The sequence below is a fragment of the Mobula hypostoma genome, chromosome 25 (genome assembly GCF_963921235.1).
Source record: "Mobula hypostoma chromosome 25, sMobHyp1.1, whole genome shotgun sequence".
NCBI classification, from domain to species: domain Eukaryota; kingdom Metazoa; phylum Chordata; class Chondrichthyes; order Myliobatiformes; family Myliobatidae; genus Mobula; species Mobula hypostoma.
In genome coordinates, this window is record NC_086121.1 from 1726802 (window position 1) to 1741944 (window position 15143).

The 15143-nt window shown below is 44.2% G+C and overlaps 1 protein-coding gene across 1 annotated transcript in view; it reads right to left on the reverse strand.

Moving 5' to 3' along the window:
- Positions 1 to 15143, reverse strand: part of LOC134337656 (protein polyglycylase TTLL10-like) — a 47061-nt gene that overhangs the window by 16956 nt on the left and 14962 nt on the right. Inside the window, exons 5-11 of the mRNA XM_063032848.1 lie at positions 14307 to 14395; positions 13607 to 13778; positions 12681 to 12852; positions 11532 to 11672; positions 9561 to 9677; positions 3487 to 3580; positions 2879 to 3364 (exon numbers count right to left, since the gene is read on the reverse strand). Of these exons, the coding sequence (XP_062888918.1) occupies positions 2879 to 3364; positions 3487 to 3580; positions 9561 to 9677; positions 11532 to 11672; positions 12681 to 12852; positions 13607 to 13778; positions 14307 to 14395 (1271 nt within the window). The remainder of the gene's footprint in view (positions 1 to 2878; positions 3365 to 3486; positions 3581 to 9560; positions 9678 to 11531; positions 11673 to 12680; positions 12853 to 13606; positions 13779 to 14306; positions 14396 to 15143) is intronic.

The window sequence follows — 15143 nt, forward strand, 5'->3', positions numbered from 1 at the left end:
GTGAGTGTGTGTGGGGTTGGAGTTGTGTTTGTGTCAGTGAGTGTGTGTGAGGTTAGAGTTGTGTTTGTGTCAGTGAGTGTGTGTGGGGTTAGAGTTGTGTTTGTGTCAGTGAGTGTGTACGGGGTTAGAGTTGTGTTTGTGTCAGTGAGTGTGTACAGCGTTAGAGCTGTGTTTGTGTCAGTGAGTGTGTACGGGGTTAGAGTTGTGTTTGTGTCAGTGAGTGTATACGGGGTTAGAGCTGTGTTTGTGTCAGTGAGTGTGTGCAGGGTTAGAGTTGTGTTTGTGTCAGTGAGTGTGTATGGGGTTAGAGCTGTGTTTGTGTCAGTGAGTGTGTGTGGGGTTAGAGTTGTGTTTGTGTCAGTGAGTGTGTGTGAGGTTAGAGTTGTGTTTGTGTCAGTGAGTGTGTACAGGGTTAGAGCTGTGTTTGTGTCAGTGAGTGTGTACGGGGTTAGAGTTGTGTTTGTGTCAGTGAGTGTGTACGGGGTTAGAGCTGTGTTTGTGTCAGTGAGTGTGTACGGGGTTAGAGTTGTGTTTGTGTCAGTGAGTGTATACGGGGTTAGAGCTGTGTTTGTGTCAGTGAGTGTGTGCAGGGTTAGAGTTGTGTTTGTGTCAGTGAATGTGTGTGGGGTTAGAGCTGTGTTTGTGTCAGTGAGCGTGTGCAGGGGTAGAGTTATGTGTGTGTTAGTGAGAGCGCATGGCAGAACCTCGCTCCGAACATCACTGCCACTGGCACGAGACTGTGTCAGAACATGACGAACGCTGTCTGCAGAGGTAAAGTGAAATCACCTGCTCTCACAACGATGGAGTGAATCAAGTCCTCGACCCAATGGACTGCCCCAGGAGTGGGCGATGGTTCTGAGGGGAAAAACCGTGTCTTTCACCTAATATTCATCTGCTTCTGGGTAACAGTTCACTGTAAATTGTTTTCAGATTGGAGATGTGGCTGGGTTAGAGACTGTGATACCACAGAGAGCACCATCCTTCACAGTGTGGGTGAAATTTCCATCCTCTGATTGTGACCGGGCCCAATATCGCCCCTGACTATCTGCTGAGCCATCTCATCAGCTCCCTAAAATACCAACTGCTACCGTCAACTGTGGATGGCGGGGTGGAGACGAGTCTCTCCCAAAGGAGGTGTAGGGTACTCTGCTAGGCAGCAGGTCACCCTTGGACAAGGTTTAGCACCCGATTAGCCCCGATCAGGGTCACGTGAAGCCGTGGGAGCAGGTGGTGGATGTTCCTAGGAGCAGCTAGTGCAAATCACAAGTCCTGGTTATGTGACCACTGACACCAGGCAGACAATCTCTGAAGAGTACTGATAATCTTGTAAAGACTCTGCCCAGAAGAAGGCAATGGCAAACCACTTCTGTAGAAATATTTTCGATGAACTATCTGAGGATTAACTAATAATCACATTAAAAATTAAGAAATAAATGATCAATGTCAAATTGGCTGAATTATTAACAATGGATAGAATAACAGATGAATTACTGAAAGTCTAAATGGGACATTTTCCTGTTCAACGGTAAACTTTTACTGATGAACAGGTGAGCCTTTAAATGGGACATTTTACTGATGGACAGGTGATCCTGTGGGATTATTTTACTGATGAACAGGTAACTCTATAAATGGGACATTTTACTCATAAACAGGTGAGTCTGTAAATGGGACAATATACTGACGAACAGGAGAGAGTGCAAGTGGGCTTTTTACAGGTGAACAGGTGACTCTGTAAATGGGAGATTTTACTGAAGAACAGGTGAGTCTGTTGATGGATTATTTTACTGATGAATAGGTAACTCTGTAAATGGGACATTTCACTGATGAACAGTTGAGTCGGTAAATGGGGCATTTCACTGATGAAAGGTAGAGTGTTAAATGGGATGAACAGGTAACTGTGTAAAACGGACATTTCACTGTTGAACTGGTGATTATGTATATGGGACATTTCACTGATGAATAGGTGAGCCGGTAAATGGAAGATTTTACTGATAAACAAGTGGCTCTGTAAATGGGACATTTCACTGAGAACAGGTGGATGTCTAAATGAGATATTTTACTGTTGAACAGGCGAGTCTGTAAATGGGGCATTTTGCTGATGAACAGTGAGTCTAACAATGGGACATTTCACTGTTGAACTGGTGATTATGTAAATGGAACATTTCACTGAGAACAAGTGGATGTCTAAATGAGATATTTTACTGTTGAACAGGTGAGAGTGTAAATGGGGCATTTTGCTGATGAACAGGTGGCAGTTTCAATGGGACATTTCACTGTTAAACTGTGAGTCTATCAATGGGACACCTCACTGTTGAACTGGTGATTAGGTAAAAAGAACATTTTACTGAGAACAAGTAGATCTCTAAATGAGATATTTTACTGTTGAACAGGTGAAAGTGTTATGAGGCATTTTGCCGATGAACTGGTGATTACGTATATGGAAGATTTTGCTGATGAACAGTGAATCTATCAATGGGTCATTTTACTAATGAATGTTGACTGTGTAAATGGGACATTTTACTGATGAACAGGTGACTCTGTAAATGGGACATTTTACTGATGAACAGGAGACTGTGTAAATGGGACAGATTTTATTTTGACAAGACGAATTTTCCAGACCAATATGATCTTTTTCTTCTTTCCATCTGCAACTTGTTTTTGAATATTGCCATTTTCATTATTTGAAGTTATTTTGTATTTTATATTTAGTGCGGAAAGTGTATCGCATCACTCCTGCAGCCTGACTCAAACAAACTCTCCTCATGGGGTAATGTTATGTGTATAGCTGGCTACCAGTTCTGTCTAAGCTTCACTGCGTTGTTCTGCATGGTTTGGGGACTGGAAGAAGAAGCTGCTCTCTACTTGAGGAATAGATTACTTTCCAGACTTGTACTTTTTTGGGGTATCTGTGTGAATTTTCTGTTGAACGGAGGAACAGCTGACATGGGGATCATCAGGCCTTCAGCCTCAGTTCTCCACTCCTTCAAGTATGCCGTCTGGCTGGCAGACGGTGGGTTGTTGGCTTTCACCATGTGTCTCATACAGGACAGGCTCTGGATCTGGGTAATGCTCGGCAGCTGTCCACTGGGTGGTGGGGAAGAGACCTTCAGAAGACTTTCCCTTTCAACTTCATTGTGGTCCGACATCAACCGAAACTCTTCCTGCTTTCTGACAGGGCTTTTCACCAAACATTTTGGCTGTGAAGTTTGTTTAAGAAACATCGGGGAAATCTTATCTTCTCTCCCTGGTATTGACTTCTGTCCCCTTTGCATGCCATTGTAGATTAGCACAAACTCCCTTTGTGACTCTAGTGGTAAGGTGAGCAGCCCTTTTCTGCTTTTCTTGAATATCTCAATTACTACATCTGAAAATGAAGAGGGGACATTGTTTGATTTACATCTCATTTCATTATTAAATAAGTCTACCTTGTATCATTTGAGATACGTTTTTTCAATGAAACAACAATGTGTGTGCTGACCCTCTTACCAAGAGTCTCATAGACCAGCCGGGGAATGAGAGACTGGAGTACAGAAGAGTGTCTCTGTAGAGATGGGTTGGCATTTATCTCCAGTAACCAGACCTACAAACAAATCACACACAGCTTGTAAGCTAGGTTCAGTTTTGCGTAGTAGGTGAATTAAGGGTTATGGTGTTATGGGGAAGAGGCAGGTAGGTGGAGTTGAGTCCCTGGCCAGATCAGCCATCAACTTATTGATGGGCCAGATGGCCTACTCCTGCTCCTGTTTCTTACATTCTTATGTTCAGTTGTGCACAGGACAGATGAACTGTTGTGTATGTACAGGAATATGGTTCAACCATGTGTAGATGGGTCTGACCTTTTCTGATCTAACGCTTCTGCGTAATATGTACAGGAACATGGTTTGACCATGTGTGGAAGAGTCTAACCTGTTCTGGCCCAACGCTTCAGCGTAATATGTACAGGAACATGGTTCAACCACATGTGGAATGGTCTGACCTGAACTGGCCCTATGCTGTCGAGCTGAATTGAAAGAAGCTTCAGAAAAAGATGATGGTGATGAAATGGTGATGAAACATTTGCAAGCAAATTTCCAAGATCGGAGAACAATTCAACACCACCATGGACCACCCAAGCTACATATTTTCCTGAATTATTTCCAGAAAAAGATTTGCGTGGGCGTTTCCAGAACTGAGTGGTTTGCCTGGCAATTGCAATGGTATTGTCCTTTGTGATTCACCTTCTGTGAAAATAAACCATGAGTGATAATTGTAGTTCTGCCCCTTGACTTGTGAAGTTGTTGCATTTTTTCCCAGATTTACAGTGATCTGTTGTTTGGAGATCCTGGGCTTGACAGCAGCCCCTGGCCATGTGCTGTAGATGTCTCAATACTCCTGCTTACACAATGGAGATGGAGATGTCCACACTGTCCATAGACGTCTCGTGAGAAACTATGCTTCACGAGAGAACCTTCCCCCCTCAGCCAAACCCACGGCAGAGCGACACCCTGAATCAGGAGGATTCCCCTTTAACTAATGGCTCCTTTCAGACTTCCTGCCCTCTCACCTACCGACCCCCAACTATTATCCAGCTCTCACTGAGTGCCCAACATCCCGCTACATCATTAACCCAACTACATCTCCTCAATCAGCTCCCAGCTCCGGCCCAACCTCACTGCCCGTCATGGGATCTGGGCCTCATGGCAAGCCCTGCCTCTCAGTCCACCAATGTTGTCCCACCTCCTTGCCCTCTCTTCACCAACTCCACACCACACCTACAAACCCTTCTCCCTCTGATCCATCAGTCAGGCCTCTGACTCTGGCAGATTCTGCATTTATGACGACTCTCTGGACAGGAAGGAAGGGCTGTCCCATGTAGAGTTTTGAGTATCCCAGTCATCGAGTCATACAGAAATGGCCCTTTGACCATCATGCCTCTGCCAGCCATTCAGCTTGTCAACACTAATCCCATTTGGCTGTCTTTGGTCTACACTTTTCTGTATGTTTTCATTTCATTGCCTTTGAAAGGCTGTGACTGTTCTCACTCCAGTGCTGTCCAGATAGAAACTGCTGTCTGTGGAAAACCTTCCACAAGAGTCTCATTAAACTCCTTCCTCTCACCTTAAGTCTACCCTCTTGTTTTTGCTAGCCCAAGCATGAGAGGAGGATTCTGATGATCTTATCTGTAACTGTCGTGTACCGACTTCCTTCCACCATCAGCTTCCTTTACTCCACGGACAACAAACACATATCCAGCCTCTCCACATAACTGAATCCTCTAGTTCACAAAACATCCCGCTGAAGCTCCTCTGTCCTTTCTCCAGTTCAACCACGTCTTTCATCCAGTGTGGTAACTAGAACTGGAACACAGTGCACCAAGTGCTGTCTAACCACTTTTGTAACATTGCCACATAATGCCCTTTCCCTCTCCTGTGAAAGATCTCCTGACTTTCAGTCCTCAGGTTCCAATAAAGAGAACTATTCCCCATGCGATGTCACCTCTCTGCAGCAGAGAACCCTGGGGCATTTTACCTCGGAAATCAGTTCTCTGGGAAATTATGAAAAGGTTTCTTCAGAGTAGAAGTGGTTTTCACTTTCAGGTTGACGTAAATCTATCTGCAAATGTATGAGAGTTACCAGGAAATGTAGCAAGGCATTTGCCGGTGAGGGAAGGAGTGGTGCTGGCTGCAGCTAGTGGTGGTCAGGTGAATGACAGAGAGGTGTCAAGGTGAAGTCAGATAAATATGGGGGTAGAACCTGATGCAATATGGTGGTAAAGGGTTGGATAGTATGGATTTCTTGGACCAAATTACTCTCTCTCTTCTGTAAATGCTCTAAATGCCTTTGGGTGGGACTCAGCACCGTCACCAGGCCCATCAACAGGAACCCATTCTGAGGGAGTCAGTTTTGTCCGTGGCAATTCATGTCTCATGAATTTGGTTGAGCTTTTTGAAAAGTTGCCGAGAGGATTGATGAGGGCGAGGTGGTAGATTTTGTCTACATAGATCTTAGCAAGACCATTGAGAAGATCCCGCATGGTAGATTGGATCAGAAGGTTAGATCACATGGGATCCAGGGTGAGCCAGCAAACTGGATACAAATTTGGTTTTCTAGTTTATGGGATGGTAGTGGAGGGTTGTTTCTCAGATTGGAGGCCTGTGACCAGTGGTGCTTCACAGGAGCTGTACTGGTCCACTGTTGCTTACCATATGTGTTAAGACTGAATGAGGAGCTAGGTGATAGATCAGCAAAGTTTGTGGTATAGTGGACAGTGAAGACGTTGTCTAAAACTACAATAGAATTTAGAGCAAATGGGAAAGAGGCACGGGGATAGGGAATGGAAGTTAACTCAGGGACATTCAAAGTGATACAAAGACAAGCTCCACAAATCAGGTACATAGTATCTGCGGAGGCAGACAGATGCCAAGGCTTTGGGCTGACACCCTGCTTCGGGACTGAGTCTCGGTGGGAATGTGAATGTGGAGCAGAACAGTGAAAAGAGTGAGACAGGAAAACGTGGTTGGGAACTTGGCTGATGTTGGGTGAGATGAGAACTAGAGGTCATGGGTTAAGGGTGAAAGGTGACATGTTCAAAGTGAGCATAATGGGGATCTTCTTCACTCAGAGGGTGGTGAGAGTATGGAAAGAGCTGCCAGTGCAAATGGTGGATATGAGGTCAATTTCAACATTTAAGGGAAATTTGGATGGGAGGGAATGGAGGGCTATGGTCTGGGTGCAGGTTGATGGGACTAGGAGGAATAATGGCTTGGCAGGGACTAGATGGGCCAAAGGGCCTGTTTCTGTGCTGTAGCATTCTATGACTCTATGACTAACTTTTTCAGAGTGGCCAAACTTTCGAGAATTCAGAGAGGTAGAATGGAGACACAGAGACGGCAGAAACTGGAATCTGGAGCGAAAAACAAAGATGCTGCTGGAGGAACTCAGTGAGCTGAGCAGCTTCTGTGGAGGTGAAAAGATGTGGTCAATGTCTCGTGTCACAACACCACATCATAACCCCTGCATTGCGAAGCTAAACCATACAAACACAGTGCATGGCAGGGCTCTGGGAGTGTCGCTGACCAGAGGTACAGAGTTCCTGAAAGTGCCAGCAAAGGTAGTGAAGGCGGCATATAGTTCAGGCTTTGGGTACAAGAGTTGGGACATTGCGTTACAGTTGAGTAACGATCGTGTTGCAATTGAGAGATCCAGCACTTTGCTATCCCTGAGAAGATTCCAGGAAGCGAGTGCGTGCTCGGACAGCCTCGATGCGAAGAAGCATGTTCGACTCCATTTTGCTGATTAAAGCATCCATTAATCGCTGATTAATGCCTCGAGGAAGATTGAGACATCAAGGCAAATGTGGAAGTCGAGTGTGAGTTCAGCCCTGACTGTATTCCTTATGATTGCTGTCAAGATGGAGTCTGTGAGTGACCTGTGTGGTTTGCTGTGGCAGGCATGTAGGCCTCCCTTTCGATGAATGTCGGTGATATTGGAGGAAGGTATCGTGGTTCTGCGTTTACAGATTGCACTATTGTGTTCAGGGACTGTGGACATTTACAGACTTACGGTTTTTATATTGTGTTTTTTGTTGTCTGTTCATTTTCCACTTTGCTGTGTGAAGGGAGGGTATTTGGGAGTTGATGTTCTATTGTGTTATGTTAGTTTTTTTGTGTGGTTTTTTTTGGGAGGGGTCGATGTTCATGTCCCTTTTTTGGGGGTTGATGATCGGGATGCCATTCATTTTTGTGTGGGGGGGATGCATTTGATGTTTCTGTCTGAACGACTTACATTTTCTTTCTTTGTTTTGTGGCTATCTGGAGAAGATGAATTTCAGAATTGTATATACATACTGTACATGCTTAATAAATGAACCTTTGAACCTTTGAGTTATACATATATGTCACTGCCAAGGCCATACTTGGGGTATTGTGCACAGTTCAAAGTAAATTTATTATCAAAGTACATATAGGTCACCATACACAATCCTGAGTTTCATTTTCTTGTGGGCATTCTCAGTAAATACAAAAACACCATAGAATCAATGAAAGACCACATCCAATAGGATGGACAAACAACGAAATTGCAAAATTCACTGAACTGTGCAAAAACAAAAAGAAGAAGAAAGAAATAATAATAATAATAAGAAATACAAAATAAACATCGAGAACATGAGATGAAGAGTCGCTGAAAGTCAGCCCATAGGTTGTGGTAACAGTTCAGTGATGGGGCTAGTGAAGTTTATCCACTCTAGTTCAAGAGCCTGGTGGTTGAGAGGTAATAACTGTTCCTGAACCTGGTGGTGCTGGTCCTGAGACTGCTGTGTCATCTCCTAGATGGCACCAGTGAGAAGAGAGCATAGCCTGGATGATGGAGGTCCCTAATGAAAGATGCTGTTTTCCTGTGAAAGCACTCCACCTAGATATATTCAATGGTAGTGATGGCTTTACCCATGATGGACTCGGCCATATCTACTACTTTTTGTCAGCAGTACAGGAGGTGTGTAGTTAAAGGGGAGAAGATGCTGAAGAGATTCACCATGATGTTGCCTGAATTGGAAAGCTTCAGTCAACAGGAGAGCTTGGAGAGGGTGTCTTCCCTGGACTGGAGGTCATGTATCAACAGGAGAGATTAGAGAGGCCGTTTTCTCTGGATTGGAAAGCTTGAGTCAATGGGAGAGATTGGAGAGTTTAAGTCAACATGAGAGATTGGAGAGGGTGTTTCCCCTGGATTGGAGGAGCTGAGAGGTAAAATGATGGACAAATATAAAATTATCAGAGACCTGGATAGGGAAGACGACTTTTCCAACTTTTTCCAATCTGTGCAGTAGCCCCTCCATACCAGATAGTGATGCAACCAGTTAGTGTAGATAGCCATGGTGATTGGCACTTGGCTCAAATGGAACATGACAATGAATCTGCATTCATTGACGCCATGAAGTGAATGCAGAGGGTGAGCGCTAGCTGCTGGCCTTTTGGTTGGTTGCTCTGTACCAGAGAGGGGAGAGCCTGCTTCTCTGCCTGGAGAATGTTGCCCGGGTTTTTTTCTGCATTTTGGCTGTGGACTTTGAATATAGACTCTTTTCTTCAGGCTTATAGTTTTTTCTATATTCTTTTTTTGTGTGTGAGAAGAGGGATTTTGGGGTCAATGTGCCTGATCCATTTTGTTCCATTTTTTTGTGTCGGAGGAGGGATTTAGGGGTTGATGTACCTGAACCGTTTTGTTCGATTTTTTTGTGTCGGAGGAGGGATTTGAGGAGGGGTTGGTGTACCTGATCTGTTTCGCTCATTTTTCTTTTGTGGGGAGATGGGATTTAGGTTTGATGATCGTGCTGCCTTTCCGTTCTTGGTTTCATGGCTACCCGGAGAATTGAAGAATTTATTTGCAATATTGCCTTAAAGTTCCCTTTTTCTTTAAAGCAGAGACAATCTACTGTTAGAATCTTCAAATGCCTGTTATGAGGGATAATGCTTTCTGAAGATAGACATGGTATGCACCCTTTCTATTCAGTCTTCTAATGAATGAGTTTGTACTCACACAGAATGTAAAGAAAGTTAGAAACGGAAGAAAATGAGAATGATAATCACCTTGAAATTTTGATCAATAATAAAATCACAGCCCATGAGGTCAAAGAAGCCCAATTTTGAGTCCAGTTTGGTCTTGGCACAATTTAAACAAGTTTTCATGATCTCCTGCATTCTCCTCTGAGGGAAAAAGTTGAAGTTCTCAATCATATTTATGAATAAATGTTAATACATTAACATATATTAATAGATTAACCCTCATGTCTACCCTATCAGACAACCCCTTCTTCTCTCTATCTCCCCCACTTTCTGCAATGTTAAACATAGTTTCTCCCTTCTCTAGAAAGGTTGGAGAGTCTTTGGTGTGAAATGTTAGCTTTGTTTCTCTCTCCACAGACGTTGCCTGACCCATTGAATATTTCTAACATTTCGTGTTTTATTTCAAATTTCTAAATATCTGCAGATTAGTTTTAATTTCTGTAATCAGTTCTGTCTTGCAGGGATTAGTGCTGGGACCTCTGTGCTTTGTCATTTATATAAATGATTTGGATGACGACATAATGCTTTTGAAGACAGGACGATTTCATTAGTTGTAGAGAGTGAAGAAGATTGTCCAGTAATACAGATGGGACAAAGATCAGCTGGAATTTAATCTAAACGAGTAAGAGGTAATGTACATTGTGAAGTTAAATTCTGGTAGAATGCTGTATATAACTCTTTATATAAATTCTAGTAGGGTAAATGGAAGGGACCTTAGAATGTTGATGTATAGAGAGACTTCGGGGCACAAGTTCAAAACACTCTGAAAATGGTGTTGCAGGTCGATACAGTAGTGAATAAGAAGTTTGGTAAGTTAGCCTTCAGACGAAGAAACTGAGTCTAATTTGGGCCGTCATGTTGTAGCTGTACAAGGCATCGTTAGACTACACTTTGAGTATTGTGTACTAGTCTGGTCACCACACTACAAGAAAGGTGTGGTGGCTACAGAGAGGATGCAGAAGAGATTTGCCAACTGTTACCTGGAAGAGAGGGCTGTAGATATAAAGTGAGATTGGATGGGCTGGGTTAATTTTAAATGAGATCTTTTACCCTGTTTAAGCAAGACTAAAATTAGAGTGTGCTTGTTTATAGTGAGAGAGGAGAGATTTAAAGATTGGTGGGGTAGGTTTATCCGAACAGAATGGTGAATGTCTGGGATGAGCTGCCAGAGGAGGTGATGGAGGCAGATATAACTGCAATGTTTATTTGGAATTTGAAGAGATAATTGGATCAGAAAGATGTAGATAGAGGCATTCAGTTCTAAAGCAGGCAGATGGGATTAGTGTAGACAGTGAAATGTAGTCATGTTGTGTTAGTGCAGTGTCGCGTCGTGTTAGTGTAGCGTAGAGAGTGTAGTGTGGTGTTAGTGTAGTGAGTGTCGTGTTAGTGTAGGGTAGAGAGTGTAGTGTCGTGTTAGTGTAGTGAGTGTCGTGTCGTGTCAGTGTAGTGTGGTGTTAGTGTAGTGAGTGTCGTGTTAGTGTAGTGAGTGTCGTGTTAGTGTAGTGTAGAGAGTGTAGTGTCGTGTTAGTGTAGTGAGTGTCGTGTCGTGTCAGTGTAGTGTGGTGTTAGTGTAGTGAATGTTGTGTTAGTGTAGTTTAGTGAGTGTCGTGTTAGTGTAGTGTAGAGAGTGTAGTGTGGTGTTAGTGTAGTGTAGAGAGTGTAGTGTCGTGTTAGTGTAGAGAGTGTTAGTGTAGTGTGGTGTTAGTGTAGTGCTGTGTAGTATTAGAGGAATGTTGGTATAGACAGGCATTAGGGTTGGTGTTGCTGAGGTGTGTTGCAAGGCTCCATTTCTGTGCTGTACGATTCCATGATCGAATGAGTATTTGCGTCCACTAGTGACTTAGGCAATATGTTCCAGATTTCACCTGCCCTCAGGGTGAAGAAAGATTCCACAAATGTCTTTTAACTCTCTTGTCCCTTACCTGACACCCCTGCCTTCTGTAACCCACTACTCTGGTGTTAATATGCTAAATGAGGGACAGAAAACATGCTCACTGTAAAATCAATGAAGACCCAGTCCTTTGGGAGATGTTTCGATTCCATGTACTTCTCATTAATGTAGTCATTCAAGCGTTCCATGGACCAGATTGTGTCTTCCTTCATGTCCTTGTACCTGGGGTTCTTTCTCTGAATGAACTGCAGGTAAGAAAAGACAGATCCAGCAAATAAACAGTGACTGGAGGAGAGTATGGGGGGGACACGTCAGAGGTAGGTTTTTTTATACAGAGACTGTTGAGTGTGAGAGCCTCACTGCCAGGGGTGGTACAGTACTCCAGAGGCCAATATAGTACATATCTCTAATTAAGCACATTTAATGCTAGATGGCCAAATGGATGATAGAGAAATGGAGGACTATGTGGGAGGGAAGGGTTAAATTGATTTTAGAATAAAAGGCCAGCACAACATGATGGGCTGAAGGGCATGTACTGTGCTGTATTGATCTCTGTTCTATGAAATGAGGAGGAGTTGCACCTTACCCCTAGTGCTACAGGCACGTCAGTTCGAAGTGGTTCAAAGCCTCACAGGTACAGTGGCACGGTTGGGAACAGGCAGACAGTGGGTCAATGAGATCTGTGTGGGTGACTCAGTTCCCCATCACCATGCCATTTACCCCATGTCTGGGCCAAACCTGGAACTGGTTCCCAGAAATGGAAACAAGAGGATGGGGTTTTCCTGTCCAGAAGTTCCTGGCTTCTGGCAATACCATGTTTATTTTCCGGTTTCCAATGGAATGAAAAGCAGACCCATTCATTCCAGCCCGGGCCTTCCTCCCAGCCGCCAGCTGAGCTCTCCAAGTAGAATGGGACACTGTGTCCATAAGACCAGAAGACATAGGAGTAGAATTAGGCCATTTGGCCCCTCGAGTCTGCTCTGCCATTCCATTATGGCAGATTTATTATCCCTCTCAACCACATTTTCCTACATTCTCCCTTTGACACCGTGTCTTTGTCGCTTTGACCTGGCCAGCTACCTGGGCCACCATTTCCTAATCCTGATGCCGCACTGACTGGTGGTCTGATTACTGCTGTACAGGTTCAGCCGTTCTGAGGAATGAGTCTATCGGTTAGGATCCTGGGAAACACGTGAAGACCCAGTTGGGATGTGCCGAGGGGTGTGACATCATCACATGCATATTCCACTTACCTGATTGGTCAGGTGAGTTGTCAGATCATCGGAAGCTGGGCTATATACGTTGCAGGTTGACTTGGCGTAACCATGGTGAAAGAAGGCCATATATGGTGAGGTACAGGCGATCAGGAAGAAGGAGCGGACATCAAACTTCCTGCCATCTAAGAGCAGTGGTCGGCTGATGTATCTGAGAGTAAATCATACAGACGTTTCAACTCAACCCTGATTATTCTGTGATAGGAGAGTGTGTGATGTCATTTCCCATGGTGACTGTGTCCTCAGTGCGCTGACTTTTAAATTGTTTCTCAATGGTTGGACAAGACCCGTGCTTGCGTCATCAGACTACTGAAAATACAGGCTATCTATACCTTAACTTCCCTTCCCCCACGCTGAACATATGCCCACGATTCACTTCATTCCATGGGTAGCATAGCTGTTAACATGACACTATTGCACCTTGGGCATCCTGGAGGTCAGAGTTCAATGCTAGCGCCCTTCTGTAAGGAGTCTGTGCATCCTCCCTGTGGAATGCACGGGTTTCCCCTGGGTGCTCAGGTTTCCTCCCATGGTCCAAACACATACCCGATAGGTGAATTGATCATTGTAAATTGTCCCGTGATTAGGCTAGGGTTAATCAGGGGTGTGAGGTTGCTGGTGGGGGCACGTCTTGAAGGGCAGGAAGGGCCTACTCCACATTGTATCGATAAATAAAAGTAAATAAATAAAATTCTCTGTCCAGGCAAAGAACTTTTGTAATGTCCCTGGCCTGAATGGCTAGCCCTAATTCTGTTTCTACACCACCCCGCTGATTCTCCACTCCCCAGTCACTGTACCAACCCTGTAAAGTGTACTTGCACCAGGAAGAGCTCTCTTATTTTTCTCAGCTCTGGCTAGTGGAGTCCCAGGTTGTTAGATCTCTGGTTTACTGTGACCTGTTTTACCTCTGCACCACCCTGTGGACGATGGAATTATACTGTGTAGGCTTGAGCAGCGGGTTGTGTTCCACACTTTGCAGCTTTTCACGGAGTACTTTCACATCATCCCTGGACCTGAGGAGGAAGATTCCTCGTCCCTCTTGTAAATTGCCAGGTTTACAAATCCAAATCTGACCAGCTGTGAGAAAAGGTAAGAAGCTGAAACTGAAATGTAAAAACAGAAACAGCATTTTCCGTGGTCACCACAGTTCCGGTCAACAGGGCAGGTTTTTATACAAAGAATGGTGGGTGACGAGGAACGTGCTTCTGAGGTGGTGCTGGAGACAGATATACAGAGCTGGTTATAGAAATGTGCAGAAAATGAATGGATGTGGACATTATGCAGGCTGGAGGAATTAGGAATGTGAATCCCAGGCAAGACTTTTCTCAGCCCGTAGCAACCATGTCTCCTTGGCTCTGTCCCTCCCTGAGAGAAACTGTTCCTTCAAGAACTTACCAAGTTTGGAGTTTCAGGAATGATTTACTTTTAAGCTCAGTGCCAAGTGGCCAAAGAGTGAAGCTCTGTGAGTCTGTAAGGGTGGGAGAGGGATGATTGATTGGTGAGATGGCCACATGGTCCTTGGAATGAGGAGCCAAAGGAGAGAAAAGGGAAGGATGATGAGAAGATTAAATTTGGGAAAAATATTGGGAAGAAGACAGGTTTTACCTTTGTAGGCATCAAAGAAAGCCTGTTGCTCACTTTTCACATCCATGCAGTACGACTCGGGGAAAAACTCACCCAATTTGATGGTCTTGCTGAGAAACAGAATAACAAAGAGTCAGTCAGCCTGTGAAATCCTGCAACTTCTGATGCAAAGTCAAAACTTCCAGGCAGGTTGCAAGAATGGCAGGAGATCCCAGTTTCAATAAATTACCTGTTAATATTGAGATTTCTGATGATGAGGTGACTAAAATAGCTGATGAGGACGGAGAGGTAGGTGCGGTTTACACGGACCTCAGGAAAGTTTCTGACAAAGTTGTGCATGGGAGGCTGGTCCAGAGGATTAAGACACATTGACACAAGGCGTGTTGGCTTGGAGATAGGAGACTATGTGAAGAAGGAGACCCTTGGTCCATACCACAGACCCAGAAAGATCAAGTTATTCAAAGAGTACCAAGAAGTGAGAAAAGGGATATCCCAAGTATTTTTATGAAATTACCCTTTTCATTGCAAGGATAGAATTAATTATCCAGATGATGATTAATTAAGGGCCAGGAGACATTGAATCCTTTCACTGGTTTGCTGTGGATAAGGAACACCTCTATTAGGGGTGGAGAAATGTCAGCCAAGGAACGTGACAGGAACAAGATGGCAGTGGCGATATATGGCAATATTTTGTGGGCAGCTCTCAAAGATGTACTCCTTTTGAACTACAATCACTGCAATCCCCAGCCTGCAGTTTCCCATTGAGACCATACTTTTAAACCATTTAAACCAGAGGTTCCCAACCTTTCTTATGCCATGGACTAACACCATTAAGCAAGGGGTCCATGGATACCAGGT